The sequence below is a fragment of the Polyodon spathula genome, chromosome 22, assembly GCF_017654505.1.
Source record: "Polyodon spathula isolate WHYD16114869_AA chromosome 22, ASM1765450v1, whole genome shotgun sequence".
Taxonomy (NCBI): Eukaryota; Metazoa; Chordata; class Actinopteri; order Acipenseriformes; family Polyodontidae; genus Polyodon; species Polyodon spathula.
The window spans coordinates 5,232,950-5,250,439 of NC_054555.1; the positions used below are offsets into that span (position 1 = coordinate 5,232,950).

Sequence of the window (17,490 nt, forward strand, 5' to 3'; positions counted from 1 at the left end):
TCAAGGTTGAGCCTCTCACGAATGACAGTAAATAGCCCAATCACAAACAGAAATTTGAAACGCACGCTTTGGCAGACAGCAAGCATGTCATTGGTGAGTTGTGAGTGGCAGTTCTTGTGTATACTAACTGAAAGTGATACTGATTGAAGCGTATTGAGACCACCAAAAAGAATGATCTTTTTTTTTTTTCCTGTAACGCAGTGGCTAAGCCACTGCCTGGCAGAAATCTGGGGGGGGGGGACACACATTACCAGGCGTGTCCCCCCATGCGTCGACACTGTTTATACAGCATATTATAAAAATGTATACATTTTTCTGCAACTTCTTGAGGTTATTAGAAATATGAATATTGCAATATTTAGACGAGACAGACTAATTCTAGTGTCCTCTAACTTAATAATGGATGAAGGAAATCCCTACCTTACTGTGTTACATTGCTACAGGTAAGGGATCTGCAATATTCCAGTTTTAGAAGAGTTGTAATGTTTGTATGGGGAGCAGCTGAAGGATCAGCGATGTCACCATTGAAATGGTCGTATGCAATAACCGTGAAAATGCTGAGCTTTTTATTTTGTTGAAACATAGCAACTCTTGGGCATAGAGTTGTATCAGCAGTTATGCTAAAGCAGAAAAAAATCCCTAGGCATTTAATAATTGGATATACAAAACCATTATTTTTGGTTTGGGGTGTTAACTATACAGGTTTGGGAGCAGATAGGATATTTTTTATATATTAAGTACAATATAATTGTGCTACCAAGAAAATGCCTAAGTGCATTACCTTGTTTGTTATGAACATGTAATCTAATATAAACACTTAATATTACATTCAATGTCTCAAATTTATTGAAAGCATAATACTAAAAGTAATATTATACAGTCACAAGGAGTTCTAAACATGTTAACGTGTTAGTTTTTCCTATCTTTGTGTGAATCATTTCCTTGATTAAATCATGTCAGGATTTACTTTAGATGCAGTGATCGAAAAGAAAGTAAAAGGCGGGTGTGCATTCGGAATTGAAATCATTATGAGTATTCAATATCAAAAAGTTTGTGCCCAACATGCTTAGTTTCAATAGAGGGCTCAATGGGTGCTGAAACTTAGATAAGAGTATTTTTATTTTTGTTTAAAACATGGTTAGGCAGGTGACAAAAGAAAAAAAGATAATATGTTATCCTTTTCCTTTTGCCGCCTGCCTAACCATGTTTTAAATTTAAAATAAAAATCCTCTTTTTTGAGGAGTGCTGACTTGTTCGATTTTCATTTGATCATTATGAGTATTATCAGTATTACAAAGGCATTGAACACATACTTTGGTGATTCAACATGTTCACAGGATAAGAGATTGATTTGTACTTGTGGACTACAAATATATGGCAAGTAAGAATGAAATGTAATAATTTAACAGGGGTATTACTGTGGGACTTTATTTGCACTGTTTTTAGGATGCTGTCATTACAAAATGTGGCAGGGCTGGAGCACTACACGTGTATATAGTGTGTTTGATGTTTTGTTTGTTTTTCTTTTGTGGTTTTAGTTGTAATAAGTCAGATGCTCGGCGGAGATTTGCTTATCAGCTGAGATTGTTGACAGGGAAAGGCAGCCAGGGATTTGACCGCTGCGGATCCCTGACCAACTGGTGGACGGGTCCCGGCAGAATTATCCACTACACATCGCACATTATATCATCACAAGGCTAACTGCAACCAATCAAAACCACCTTACTTCAACCCATTCTGAACAGAAATACCCATTGCAATGGATCCTGGCCCCGTAGCCAACTTGAGAACTCTCTATTCAGATCATAAGATTTAAATTCTGTGCCAGAACCAGAACTGATAGCACAGGCGTGCAGAGGCTAGCTGCACTAATGACACTTTGAGTCCAGCAGTTCATTCTTTAACAATATTGAAATTGTGAAAGCCTGCTCTGAAATTAATTACTATTAAGTATTGATACACAGCAACATCCCTCTGTGTTATACAACCCAGAAATAATCAGCATCTTGCTATAAATGTCATTCATGTAAATTATGGGATGCACAATTCATTCCCATTGTGATAAAGTATTATGTATTCTGATTAATGAACTTTGCCACACATTAACTTGGTTCTCTAAGTTATTTACTTGCAGCTGCTACTGACTTTCATTGCTTTTATTTTCCAGTTCCTTAGTTAGCAGCATCCGTTTGCATTTCACTGAAACACCATATGGTGCCCCATTATAGCTCAGTCTGTTCAATGGATAGACACATCCCATGTGGAAATAATTCATTGTAGGGGTTTTGTAGATACATAAATAATTGAATATACATTTTGTAATGCCAGGCTCATGTTGAACATTTAACATATACAGGTATTTACAGTGCCAGAAATCCACCAGAGTCATTAACAAAAGATGAACTGAAACCAGTTTGCAAAACTGCATACAGCTAGAGTTCTGTCATCATAAAACAGTCATAGGAAGGTACGGTTGATTTTTTAAATTGTATTTATTTTATCGTCTCCCAAATGGTGCAAAGCTGAGTCAATAATGTAACTTATTCAAGTTATAATGGCTATATTTAAAAACCATGTCACTTACTGAATTGCCATAGTAGTCACTATTTACTGACATTGTAATCTGGGTTACTACATTTTAAGGAGACTAGTTTTACAGACAATCATTGGCTTACTGCTGAAATAAGATTTCTTAAAATGAAATAAAGCTACTTTCCCCCTCAAATCAAGTAGCCACTTATACAGTACAGTTTAGGGGGCTTCACTTGAAAGATTGTGCTTTATGGAACATGGCTCTCCATTTAATGAATGTAAATGGTTTAGAGAATTGTCTAAAGTACAGCTAATCACTTTTAGATCTGTGATTTTATAATGAAGAATGTGATATGCATTCTTAACCAGCATCGTCTAGAGCTTAATTGCACTCAGAGTTCCAACACTGAGATGGTCTGATTTTAACATAAATGGATGAATTTTAATGAAAACTGATCGAGGTTGCTCTGATTATAAGACAATCAATTGTCTTATAATTTGTTACAAAAAGGGGGGTCTGTTGCACATGTCAGCAATATTACTGCATAATTCCTCCCATCTTTTCTGCAAGAATTAAGAGGTAATCATTAAGGAATGGTCAAACACATTGCAGACTCTTGGTATTTAATATAAGTGGTACATATGGAGCAGCATATGTAGGTGTACGGTGTATTAACAGTAAGCAATATAGTATGGTCAAGAGGAATAAGGTGAGCTGTAAATCACTCTCATCCAATTCATTAATAGCATATTTTATCACTGCCAGTCACAACCATCATGTTACATTTCTATATGTTAAGTGCAAGATTCCCATCTTGTGAAGCAGACTGAAAATGCACCTTGACCCTGTGTGCCCCCACATTAAAATTTTAAACATTAGAGTCACCAAGTCAGCCTTCCTTAATGTTTGTGAAGCTGGAGACTCGGGGAGCTGTCATATGCTGCATAAATGCTTCTCCAATAAATTATACTAAGCAGGAACATTTTAAACAGGGAGGGGTCTCGTGTGAGGTTATAATTTAAAAAAAAATATATAGATGCTACTTTCTTGTTTGATTAAAGAAGTTAATCTAGTTGTTGTTTTGTAACCTTCTTGCTAAATTACAAAAAGAAAGGTAAAATACTTTTTTGTTGTTATTTTTATTTGATTGTATAGTTATATTAACACAATAATTAGATTAAATGTGTTAATAATAAATACAATATTTATAAGCAATGTTTTGTTTTGTTTTTTTCTAGTGAGGCTGAAACATATTTATGTTGGTAACCTATGTATGTCTTATACTGGAATCTGCATAGATATTAATAATGGCAGGCTGAAAGCAGTGAAGATCTTGTGTGGTATGGACAGTTCATAATGCACCTTTCCATTTAAAAAGCATACTGTAGACCAGTGGTGCTCAACTCTGACCCTTGGGATCTAATCCAGTCCAAGCAGGTTCTAGTTTAGTTAATTGAAGCTGCTAAGAGGCAATATTCTCAGTTTTGAAAATAAATAAATAAATCAAATAGTGGTTATTTTCATAAGCAGGCAGTATATGATAAGATTTAGAAACACAGAAGAAATAAAGCCACCATTTCACTGCTTTTTAATTAGAGTTTATTTTTTCCACTTGACTGATTCTCTTTTGTGTGCAAAAGTAGGTTTTTAGTCCTCAAAGTCAGAGAACGCATCAGATATTCTCTTGGAAGTTTTCTAATACAAAACGTATTGAACTCCCACAGCAGTAAACTGCAATGGAAATGAGAGTTCTTGTTAGTTTTAGCAAGCCTGTCACTGTCAGGACAGCCATGATATGTACTTATCTAAGAATTATTATTTTTTGTTTGTTTTACTGCTGTCATTTCAGATCTTGATAATGTATTTCTTTTCTCATAGATTGGAGTTAACGTATTATTATTTAATATTATTATTATTAATTATTAGTATTATAATATTATTATAATAATAATATTATGACTAAATTCAAGAACTTCTTGACCCAACCGATTGGCAAAACTTGCCAAATAACATAAATTGTATTTGCAATAGCTTGAAAGGGAGGACACGTGCACCAACTGAGAAAAAAAAAAAAAAATATATATATATATATATATATATATATATATATATATATATATATATATATATATATATATATATATTGCCTATTGGGGTTTGGAACACATCGATATTCCTTATTATAAGAAGTCTTCCATTTGTTTAATAGAGTGGCAAACAACAAGGGTCTGTATTTGACCACTGCACAGTGTCTACCACCTGCTGCTACACTCTAGCCAGCTGAGATGCAACGTGAACAGACTGTTTGATGATTACACCCCCTCTAGCACAAATGAGAGTTTTTATTTCATAACCTGTATCAAAAAGATTTAAGGACCTATACAAGGACCATTTTAGCCTTTTGATGAGGTTTTTATTTCCAACACATCCAGAGCAGTGTTTGAAGTGTCTGGCAAGCTGAACCTGATCACAGGTGACTGGTTGTTCAACATTTATTTTGAGGTATATAGCCCACATGGGTCCATTGTCAGTCATAGCGTGCTCAGCAATCCACACAAGGAAGGGTGATAGAACAGAGAAAGAGAATGCAACATGTTTCGATTGTTTGTCACTCATTCACATTTTATTTTCCTCTGTCACTTGACTGTGCCATTCTCTGACATTGAAATAACCTGCCTTGGATGTGAGATTGTCAGAATGGATTTCAATCAACTTTACAGGCATACCAGTTGATGTGATGGCTGGCATTCTCAGTTGAAAATTGCTAGATCAATCTCTAATTGCTGGGTTGCAAGGTTTATTCCACATGTAAAATCTAGAAAGGAAAATAAGCTGTTAAGAAAGAGAAGTAACCATATGCTTAGCCAAAATATCATATAAGGGTTTTTAACAGCCATAAGTGAACTAAATATAGTACTTTATGTACCTTCATGGAATATTCTGTTAATAAAGCAAGAATAATGTATTAAAAAAAAGGTTAAACTTGAATACATGATATTGCGTTCCTGATAAAATTATAGGCGATGATGTAATGACAATTATAAAATGACATCTGTTAAAAAAAAAGGTATTAGATGCTAAATCTTTCAACACTTGTTTAAGTGTATATAATTAAAACACACACACACACACACATATATATATATATATATATATATATATATATATATATATATATATATATTATGTGTGTGTGTGTGTGTGTGTATATATATATATATATATATATATATATATATATATATATATATATATATATATATATATATATATATATATATATATCAATAGGCTGGGTCATACTTAAGGCTTGTGAGTACAGGGAGGCCATCATGTGATGTGCCCAGCAACATTTGAGAAACATTCCAATATGGGGATCAGTCTCCCTTAAGCTGAGAGAAAAAAAGGGAAATCCAGAGCAAAATTTCAATATGAAAAGCCTTGTTAAAATCCACTTACAGGATTTATAAACAGCTTTGGATTTACAACCATGCAGGCGAAAGAGGTTGACTCTTACAAAATAGTAACATTGAAGGAGATCTAGCTTGTTTTTATATCTAATAAGTAATCTAATATACTGTAGTACTTTATACAAAGTCTGACCAACTAATACATTTCATAGGTTTCCCAGGTTACTAAACTATATAATATAACACAGCACATATTGTTTTGGCTTCCGTCATACAACATTAATCTTCCTGCTTATGTAATTTTACTATCATTGTTCTGCTTGAATACAAAATATAATGTAAAGCATATGTGGCATAGATACATCCAGCAATAACCCTTACAGCTCAGCACTTTAGGGCTACAGAACCCACATCAGTGGCATAGTATCAAAGTTTTTTTCTAATGGGTCTAAATAAAAAAAGCATTTGGATTAAACCATGAACTAGTGAAATAATTGATATGTGCACTCAGCTACAGTTTGAAATGACAGTGGAAATACATATTCTCAACAAGCTCATTTCAATCCCACAGTGTTAAACATACATGCTATTTAGAGAGATGTTCGTCCAAAGGCATGCATGCCTAATACTTACTAAGAATGGATATTGGAGATGGACAGCGTTGCATTGCTGATCACGTTACTCTATCTGTCATGGTCTGCATTGAAAATGCTGATACAATAACAGACTAAAAGGAAGACTCAACTGGTTTCATCATTCTTTCATCATGTATTTGAAGGGCATCGGTCATATTAAAAATATATATTTTTTTGCCATGAGTAACCAATGAAGTATAGTACATTTTTGTTTCTCCTGAGAAGCAACAGCTATTTTATTCCATCAACATGTCAAATAAAAATCCACCATCAGCAAAGAGTATACAGTTGACATGATTAGACTTTAAGAGACTTTATGGTTCAACCATATTTATTGCTCTAACCTATACTATCTTAGCCAATCAGGCTTAAAGTAACATATTTCTGACTGGCTAATACCTGCTTAGCTATAGCTGAGATCCAAGCTACCAGAACAAGACAATCCTCACATTTAATAAAATGAATTATATACAAGGAAGGGAATGCTTTCTGCAGTGATCACCTGCTGTCACAAGGTCATTTAATTAGAGCCAGTTATCATTGCTTAATTAGTGACGGCAACTAAAGACTTCAGTATATTTACAATTTTGAAAAGGTTTCTGTGGTGGTGTTCAGGACAGTGGACTGTATGATCCTAATAAATACCTACTGCATTGATTAAAACGCTATCATCCATGTTGCTTGCAGAGCTAGTGTGCTCAGCACTGTGTAACATGTTAAAGTGCACTTGTTTGCATGACAGCTTGTATTTTGGATACTTTAAAACGTATTAAGATAACAATAGTTTCCACAGCCTTTAAATTCTGGGTATTTGAAACATCTTGACACCCCTCTGCATACAGATTGCTTGGCGAAGACCCCATCTGGTGAAAGTATCACAGAGCACCCTGTGGTGTTTAGATGAAACGTGTTCATTTATCTTTGCTGAATCTCATGTTATCTGTATCACAGTAATTTCATTGTTTTAGAACATAATTCTGATTGTTTTTATATTTTTATTCACACTTCATGTGCTCTAGATCAGCAACACATTTCTCATCATTTACCTCAACAAATTCTGTTATTATTAGGGTAGTGTATCAATTTCCATCCAGCAGAAATGCCACAGTGACTGATTAGCAATGCCGCATTATGCCAGTGCTGTATTGGAATTATAAAACATTTCTGAAACTACCTGCTTCTATACCACCAATTTAAAATGTCCTTATTAATATTCTCAGTGCATCTGTTTTGGTAGGGGTCCATTTTCATGCAATCACTTAGTTTGGAGTCCTTGAAAGCTATTTATAACTGGGTTTTGAATAAATATATAACAGGATTCCTAGCCTTTATACACTCAGCCTGATTGCTGAGTTGTCTAAAATACACAGGAAGAGATAGCTGGAGAAGATAGCATCCCAAGTGATTGGTTACACAACAAGTACTTTCAAGGACTCTTTGACCTTAAGTGACCTGAATGATTTTTTTTTTTAATCCACTGCAATCAAAACTAGATTTGCCTTAAGTATGAGCAACAGAAATGATGCAATGCAGTACTACTTCTCATTGCTGACCAATTATTTTTTTGTTTCAGGACTATACACTGACAATGTATTTCCAACAAGCGTGGAGAGATAAACGGCTGTCATATTCTGAGATTCCTCTAAATCTAACATTGGATAACCGAGTCGCTGATCAGCTCTGGGTCCCTGATACCTACTTCCTGAATGACAAGAAGTCATTTGTACATGGGGTCACAGTTAAAAATCGAATGATACGCCTGCATCCTGACGGGACAGTCCTTTATGGGTTAAGGTAAATGTTTCTTTTTTTTTTGTTTGTTTTTAGTGCCTGTTCATAATAGATTAATATTAGGGTAGGAATTCATATAAGTACAGTAAGGGTGGAATTGATTTTTTTTTTTATTTCAGAAGAAATTCAAGAGGAAATCATACATTAATTAGTATGTAATTACAGTGGTTTACCAACAATTTATCTGTTAGCCTTAGGATTTGTTTTGAGCACTTTACAGCAGCTGTTAAAAAGTACTAAAAACTATGATAAGTGTGTGCCACATTGTATTACTCACACTGCATAAAATGACAAGCAACTAAACAAAAGCTCTTCATCACAGATGTTTGTTTAGTTTTTTTGGTACATTAAACATTGCTGTTAGGATAGTGAGGCCATAATCAGAATTGGGACGATGCAATTGTGATTTCAGCACAATATTAAAACATACAGTGTATCCAGGTTCTAACTGGTAGCTACTTTAATTTAAAAAAAAAGTCATGTTTCAATGCATCTTTGAAAATGTTGTTATTTGTGAAACGATCCTGATTGTTAATGCTTTCTAAAATCCATTATCCTTCCTCTCTGCTGAAAGCATATATATTGCTTGATGCTCTGCCAGTAGTTTGTTTTATATTCAGCATAATCTATACATACTTAACTGTCTAGAGTGAGCAGGGCACACTATAATTGAATCCTGCTACTACAAGCAGATTGCCCTGAGCTGGGGTGTTTGTAGTTTTAAAGTAACTCAGCAGTGCCAAGTAAAATACATGTTTAAGAAAGCTGCCGTGAGTTTAATATTATTTTTAATGTAATGATGAAATAAACAAATACATAAATATAAATAGCAGTTTAGTAGTTCAATTATCTTGGAAGAGCCAAATAATATGACATTTTTAAATCAAATTATATAGTAGCTACCCAGAGAGAAATAAACATTGTATTGTTTAAATAAATTATACTTTTTTTAAATTTCAACTTTCAGTGAAATGTTTACTTCTGATTATTAGCCAAGTTCATTACTAAGTCAATTCTCTAATCAATTTATCTATCAAGCAGCAATCAAAACGGCAACTCAGTAGATGATCAGCTTTCTCTGAATTATCAAAAACCTGATTCATCAAAACCCTGGATTATCCAAATACATGTCCTGTTTCTAAGCTTTATAGTGCAGTTTTCAATAGCAAAGGAATGGAACTTCAGTTATACTGAGATTGAAATGTGTGTCAAGGAGTGGAACATTGAGGACCTTCTAAAATTCTGCTCTGGTGAAATTTTATCTATCTTGGTCTGATGAATTCAGTTCCCCCAGCATAATTTTAACTAGATAGGTATGGGTGATCTGAGCTTTGAAGAAATAACACCTAACCTGTCTGTGTACTAGAGTATTTAACACTTTAATGCTTAGTAGCTACATAGATTTATGTGAACTTCACATGTAATGCTATAAAAGCAGCACTGTAAAACAAGGATTAATTAAAGTAGATGTTCCTCACAGTACAGGCAAGCAAAACATAGATGTTTGTCGATTTTGACTTGTGGTCTGGGTTTAGGGCCCTGCCTGCTGAGTCGCCTTTGTATACATGAAGCCAGGTAATATGCATTTTACAAATATATAAAGTACTATACATGCGATTGTCAAGATTACATCATAATTCTTCTTTGCTGGGGTTCATTTTCATCCAGTGGACCTGTTTTGATGGTTAGATAGTTTAGATTTGTAAGCATGCCTAGATTAATCTTCATGACAGAATAAGAAATACCCACATTGTGCCTAAAATCAGATTTTGTAGCAATGGATTGCATGTGCTCCTGTTTTTTTGCAGGGCTTCTTCCATTGTATTTTGTCGTCTTTAGTGAATTTTTTGAGGGTCATCCCTGGAGGGAAACAGGTGTAGGTTTGATACACATATAAAGGTTGGCAGTATTTAGATCTGCCGCTGCTTGGATAATTAAAATAGACCCCATGACTTTGCTGCAAGGCCCAAGTTGCACAGGCATAGACAGTTTCTCTTATAATTATACTTTCCCAACGAAACAACAACACTTTCCTAGTGAAAACGGTTAAGATGGAAATAAAAAAAGGAAACAATAAGTTGACTAATGCATGCCTAGCACACAAGTGTATGTGCATTTAACTGATCTCTTACTGTTTCCAATTAAATCGCCTCTGGACTGTTAACTGCATTCATGTAGGAACTTCATTACTTATTAAATTCTAGGTTTAAATTGCCTGCTTCGTAAATTAGTTTCCGTGCCTGTTTCCATTTAGAACAAAAGGAGCTGTTGCCACAATGTGTCTGTTTAATAAATCACTCTTAAGATGTTGAATCGGGTAAATGCTTGGCAACATCGTGATTGACTACTGGACATACGCTTTTATGTAGCTTTTGATGCTGTGGACACATTAAGTTCAAGCACTTGGGGGCATTAGCTTCTGCAGCACTGTCAAGGTTAAGATAATTGTTTTCTTTCCCTTATCAGTCCTCTAGTCAGTTCTCAGTTATTTCTTCCCGACTGCTCACTTTAAAGATAGTTTGTTTAAACGTGCAGGTCATTTCAATGTGTGCATGTTCATTGTGGAAGCTAAATAAATTACCCATGAACGCCTTAAGTGAGAGTTTCAGATTTAATAAAAAAAAAAAAAATGTAAGTTTTTTTTAATTATCTTGCTGATATACTCTTGTTTCAGCTCAAAGTCAGCTACCTAGTATTAGATAGAAGACCACTCTAATATAAAAATATGAAAACTATGCTATCAATCTGGGTTCAAGAAAAGATACACTGTAAACCAGTATATGGTAATAACTGGGTAATAACCAACATTTCCTGCAATTAAATAGTAAATACTGGTGGAACATGTATAGAATTACACATGTTACCATGAAAGAGCAAAAACCATTGATAGTTACCCAGTTATTACAATGTAATTACATAACTCTTAATTCCCTGTAATATAAGGTAACGCCAGTGTGTTTAAAATGCAAAACTCCCTAAGCTCTTTTAATCCAAATTGTTCTGAGCACCATCTGCAGCCCCTAATCAAACACTTCACTTGCATTCTGGCTTGGTAATTTTGAAATATTTTCAAGGAATTTTACAAACCTTTCTATAAGGGCAGTAATATAAGGGTGAACTTCATTCCATGTAAGTTCCTACGGAATTGGGTTCTCTTCTGCCAGTAGTATCTACTGGAGGGGATGCAGCAGTAGAAAATGCCAGCCTGTGTGGCAGACCTTTTCACAGGACATTTGTAGATGTCCTAATTCTATACAGACACTGCTGTCAGACACAGCAAGACCTTATGCCTTTATTTGGAATACTGATGGTGCTGGCATTGGCACTCTGCATTATTTCCTGTTCATGCATCATTTTGGTCAGAAAATATCATGTTTGCAAGTGTTAAGATACAGCTTAATGGATGATTGCATCATTAATGTTCATAATCTATATTCTTTTCACATACTGCGGCCGCTGAGCAAGCGTCAAGATTTAAGGTGACGTAGAAAAGAACAGGATTACAACAGTGAGGCCATCTGTTGGATAGTGTTTGATCAGTCTGACTGTGTTGTGATGATAAACAACAGTCTTCAAATGGGCAAATATCTTTGTAAAGACCTGCAGATAATAGTGGTCCCGCCTTTGTGGATTTAACCACAATGACATTTAAAACTTATCTTTAATAATATTAATACTACTACTACAATTAATAATAATATAATAATAATAATAATAATAATAATAATAATAATAATAATAATAATAATAATAATAATAATAATAATCATTCTCTGTAGACATAGGCTCTTTAGGGTAAGGTCTTGAGCCCTGTAAATAATTTGAGCAGCAAGTTACAAGGAGCCTTGAATGATGGTAATGCCAATTCCGGGTCTCACAGTATGTATCAAACAAGGTAGCCGTTGTATATTAGGCTCCTTCTGTAACCTGTTGGCAACAATGCAATAGCGTCTCATCATTAAATTAAACTTTCACGAGTGTCAAGGTGGCACCTCTTGAGGTTTATAATTTTAAAGGCATATGAAATTAATTACATAGTGGTTCCATGCACATCGCCAGCTTTCCATCTTTTCTGGCTGTGTAGTCAACAAATGACAATGTGGCAGTAGTTATCTCTGTAGGTGGTCTGCTGTGCCTGCCTGTTTAGAAAACCATCCCATTAGCAACCTGTTATAGAAACCCAACCCGTAGTCCTGACTATTTACTCTGTTTTGCATGTTTTTATCTCCAGGGGCAAAAAGTTGTTCTTTTTCTTTACTTGGTCTCCGTTTGTTGCATGTGAATATTACTTTAAGCTTCAGGTATCATGCAGATTACCAGTTAAGCACAAAACAAGTATTCTAGATTTCATTATAAATCTAACCTATCAGAAACACCTAACTAAAATATAAAACTTTTTAGAAGTACTGCATTTTATCATTGAGGAAAATGATCTTTTGCTTTGAAATGTAAGCTTTTAACATGAGTTGTTCCTTATGTCATTCATTGCACTTGTTGTTTAAAATGTTTCCATATCCTCCTAAATTTGAAGGCTTAAAAGCGGGATAAAGTGCTTCATGTAATTTTATGTATTTATTCATGCGCATATGAAATACATACAAAGCATATGCACCTTTTGGGAATTTAAATAGCACTTTATTGGCTTATCAGACCCTAATAATAACCACTGTTTTTAATATTCCACAAAATAAATAAATAATGCAAAGAATAGGTTCATTTGGTTCAATTTATTTACATTTCCATAGTCTTGCAATGTCATAAACATCAAAGAGGTTTTGATGCTTAGAAGACTAGGCTGCTGGATTATTTATGCCATCAAGGTTGAACAGAAAGTAATTCATAATTGGGCAACTAAAAATGAAGCAAATTGGTGCTGAAACAATAGCTGAACGTAGAACAGTTAAAATATTTACATGTGCATTTCACACATTAACAGCAACCAGATCCAGTTTTATAAACAATATGGGATCTTAAATGAATGATTCAATTTTGACTTGGGGTAGTCTAGCTTCCTGGTAAAAAAAAAAAAAAAAAAAAAAAAAGCCCTATTCCATTAAGAAAGCATGTACCTTCTGGTAGACATAAACAGCTGTTTCTGCCGATTTTCTCCATGGTTAAACACTTCACAATCAGAAGCCACTTCACCTGGAACCGATACTACAAAGTAAAGAGGTCAGCAACAGGGTACAAAATCCAGTAAAAATAAAAACAAAACACTTGGAGATAGTTCGCTTGATATTCGACCAATGCTGTGTTAGTTCCATTTTAAACTGCAGTCCTATTTCAAATCTTCATATGATTAACTTCCTGCAGTATCCATTCTTCTTCTCCTCCGGGGTGTTTGCTGTCTCATCCGACCGTGTTCCCGACAGCTGTTACTAATTCTGACCCCTGCTTGTGAGGCACTGGGGTACATGCTCTAGTGCAAGACGTTCACTCAGGGAGTGTGAGCTCACCGGTATAGATTTCTTCCAGGTGGAAGCCTCAGCCATTCCTGGTGTTTTCCTTCTTTGTAAGGTTATTGGTGGCTTAAGGCATCTTCAGATTTCATTCTCAAAGCTGACAATTTCCGCAAGGAAACAGCTAAGGAAAGTACATTGAACCACCGACAGTGCATTCTCATTGTTATAACAGTACTTGGAGGAGGGTGATCAGCTCTGATATGACTTATACAGTATATTCTTCTAAATCAACTGTACCTGCTGTACAGCGTGGGTGCTGCAGTCGAAAACCTCACAGCTCGGGTATGACAGCTACTCTGGTAATTGATAATAATTATGCCGATTGTTATTTCATAGTGCATGAGGTGATTTTAAGACAGCAGGCATTTTTTTACATTTAGCTGAATTATCAGATGATAATTTCTATTTATAAAATGTCCTAAGACTTCATGTGAACATTACTTAAGCAGAAACAAAACCTGCTATATTATGGTGACCTTGACAATAACATAAGAACATCTTTTAAACTTTCATAACTATTGGTGATTTCAAATTTGTTGTCCTAGTCCACCAAGGTCAGGTGTGAACGCAAACAGTTTTTTTTTTTTGGCCTCAGATGATCTGCATTTTGGATTTATTCAGTTTTTTTTCATTGATTGGGATGTCATTATGCTAAATGGGTCGGTACTTTTCTGTCAGGGGAAGTGCTTTTCCTGTACATCGATACTACTTTATATCTTGTGGAAATCAGAGATGATGTCTGAACTGAATATTAAATGGATATAGCTATTTGAAAAATTATTTTTCATCTGCATTTGGAGAAAAACAAAGTTATTTTTGCCCTTACTGCAGTGAACACAAAGGTCAGCAGATATGTTTGTCATGCCTGTAGCATTTGTTAAAACTTTATTAAGTCTGGGGCCCGTTGTGGTATTTTAAGCACCAGTACCTCACCAGGTTGTCATTTAGAATAAAGGTGAGGTGTCCCTTTGGGGTCTTGACTGGGCCTCACATGAACTCACTTTGAAGTGGAATGCGTTCTTATAATCTACATTATTAAATACAACTGTATGGTGCATGTGCGGAGCTTGAGAGCGCTACCACAGGGAAAATATGTGGAACAGTGGGATTCCTTAAAAGAGTCTTATTGAATATCTGTCCTATTTATCCAATTAAATCTGTCTCCCAGACAAGGTTAGGATGCTTTGGATTGGATGCTATCTATCATGCAATCCAATCCAGTCTAACCTTATCCCGTTATTTCAGTGGAAAGGAAATGCCTTTTGTTTAATCTTTTTTCCTTTGCTGATAGACATCTTTCTCCCCAGGATGATGAATGTGCTTCAGGTTTGATGGGTCAGTGGGATTAATAATGCAAGAAGCCCTAGGATGTATAGGTTTTTTAAACAAACAAAAAAATATGCAGCCATTGAGAGCTATACGTATCTCTGAAGGCACAGTTATAATTATTTCATGGAGCGTAGATATTTCCACTTTCACTCCCTTGAACGTATTTAAATATAGCATAATTATACCTCAATGTTATTTACAGGTAAACCAGGTTTCATGGTGTCAATTTTGATTGTCAAAAATGTATTGTTGTTTTAAGTTGTTTTTTTTTTTTTTGTTTTTTTTTTTTTTACATTGACCTACAGCAAACCACAGTGAACTCGTTTGGAGATGTGTTGGCTTTCATTGCCATAATAAGTGCTTTGGGTTTCACAAAACCAATGCAATTCAGTTTGTGCCTTTTTAATTCAATTATCTTTAAAATTGTGTATATGTTGAAACCATCAATTTATAGTTCAATCAAGTACCATACCATTTCTGATATCTTATGGTTTAAATTTGTATATGTGGCAGGTATATACCTTATAAAGTATGTATAATAATATGGTGATGGGATTCATGAAGGGGGGGACTGTAGGTTGCTGGTTGGCAAGGTGATTTATAGAAGCCATGGACTAGGACATGGATTTGATTTTGTGTTTGAATCCTCTCCATGCCCACACAATGTAAATTGTGAAAGGCTCAGTAAAGACTGTTTATTTATCAGACTGTATTGAGCCGTTTTGAAATGGGTTCTTGTGTTTCATAGATAGTCATATAGAATTGAATTATTAAAAAGTTGCAAATCATATGGGAAATCAATAAAATAGTTCATAACAACATTTGTTGGTATGGTTTATCTTACTGAACTAAGGCAGTACATTATGTTAAATGGCTTTACAGATCCTTACTGCATACTTAACATGATAAACAATCTCTCTGTAGATAGCTTTATATTCTGCCTAATTATCTCTGTATAGTAACTAACAGCTAAGGAGCTAATGTGTTTACAGTAGTCTGTCTTATTTATGTTGTGTGTCAGCAGATTAAACCAGAACATTTAAAAAACAATAATTGTGTCATTGCATTTCAGAATTACTACGACCGCAGCTTGTATGATGGATCTGAGGAGATATCCCTTGGATGAACAGAACTGCACTTTAGAGATAGAGAGCTGTGAGTATTCATGATATAGTCAGTGGTTATCAAATGTCCTTCACCCACTCATGCGCTATCAATCTCTCTCTCTCTCTCTCTCTCTCTCTCTCTCTCTCTCTCTCTCTCTCTCTCTCTCTCTCTCTCTCTCTCTCTCGCTCTCTCTCTCCAATATCTATTTTTCAACTAAACCACTTACAGAACTGGAGATCTGAGCTATGGACCAAGAAACTTGATGTCTTCTCTCCAAAAACCAGCATTTATTGCATGCATCTTAAGGGAATAACACTGAAGTTCCTAAAGGGCTCCAATACTGTGACCTCCTGTTAAGTTTTCAGTATCATCCAAAATTCTTATATCCAGCTTATTTCAGAAGGGTTATTCTTGGAGATGACTCAATACAATGTCATATTAATGGATAATTGTGTAAAATCTCACAGAAAAGACCCAATTTTACTTAGAAATGCTTCGGGAATGAATTCAATCCAGGCCTATAGAGAAATAATTGCTGTTTTTAATTTAAAGCACTTATCGTCAAGATGATTTCCCATAAAGGTAATGTTCTCAGTAATGTAATTACCATAAGCAAGCCTTGTGTTATTGAAGAGATGCAGTAATTGGGTTATGTTAAAAAAAACAAAAAAAACATCATTATGCACACTAGACTATGTTTTAACACTCTCTTCCCCATCCCTTGGCAAATAACTTTCATGAGTATTGAAGGCATGTTCTTGAGCTTATTCACCCCTAGTGCGATTTTCAAAAAAGTCTTGCCCTAAGCCAGTTTTCCTTTGTAGTTAACAAGGTAGTTTCACCCTCACAAATATTTTTTTTTTCCTTTGCAGTTATACTCCTTGTGGCTATGTAAGTTCTTAATTGGTATATGGCTTCAAAGGCCATTAAATGTTAGAGTACCCAATTTCTTTTTCTTCAATTTTGCTCCCTCACTGCAGTAATTACCCACAATTTGGTCGTCCTCTTACCAAAAGTACAAAAAAATGGTTGACTGGCCAATATGTTCTGTATTTGAACGGATACTGTAACAGAATCCAGTATCAATCCCAAAAATTGCAAATTTCATTAAGGTAAGGAAACAAAAGGAATACAGTTGCATTTGAAGCTATATACAAGTTATTGAAGCAGTTAAATGTGGTGAAGTGGTTCCATTTTTTATAATGTACATCTTGTATCCTAAG

The 17,490-nt window shown here is 34.8% G+C and overlaps 1 protein-coding gene across 1 annotated transcript in view; it reads left to right on the plus strand.

Annotated features, from left to right (window-relative positions):
- LOC121296773 (gamma-aminobutyric acid receptor subunit beta-2-like) overlaps positions 1–17,490 on the plus strand; it is a 51,424-nt gene that overhangs the window by 16,604 nt on the left and 17,330 nt on the right. The window contains exons 4-5 of the mRNA XM_041222550.1: positions 8,152–8,372; positions 16,233–16,315. Coding sequence (XP_041078484.1) covers positions 8,152–8,372; positions 16,233–16,315 — 304 coding nt within the window. The remainder of the gene's footprint in view (positions 1–8,151; positions 8,373–16,232; positions 16,316–17,490) is intronic.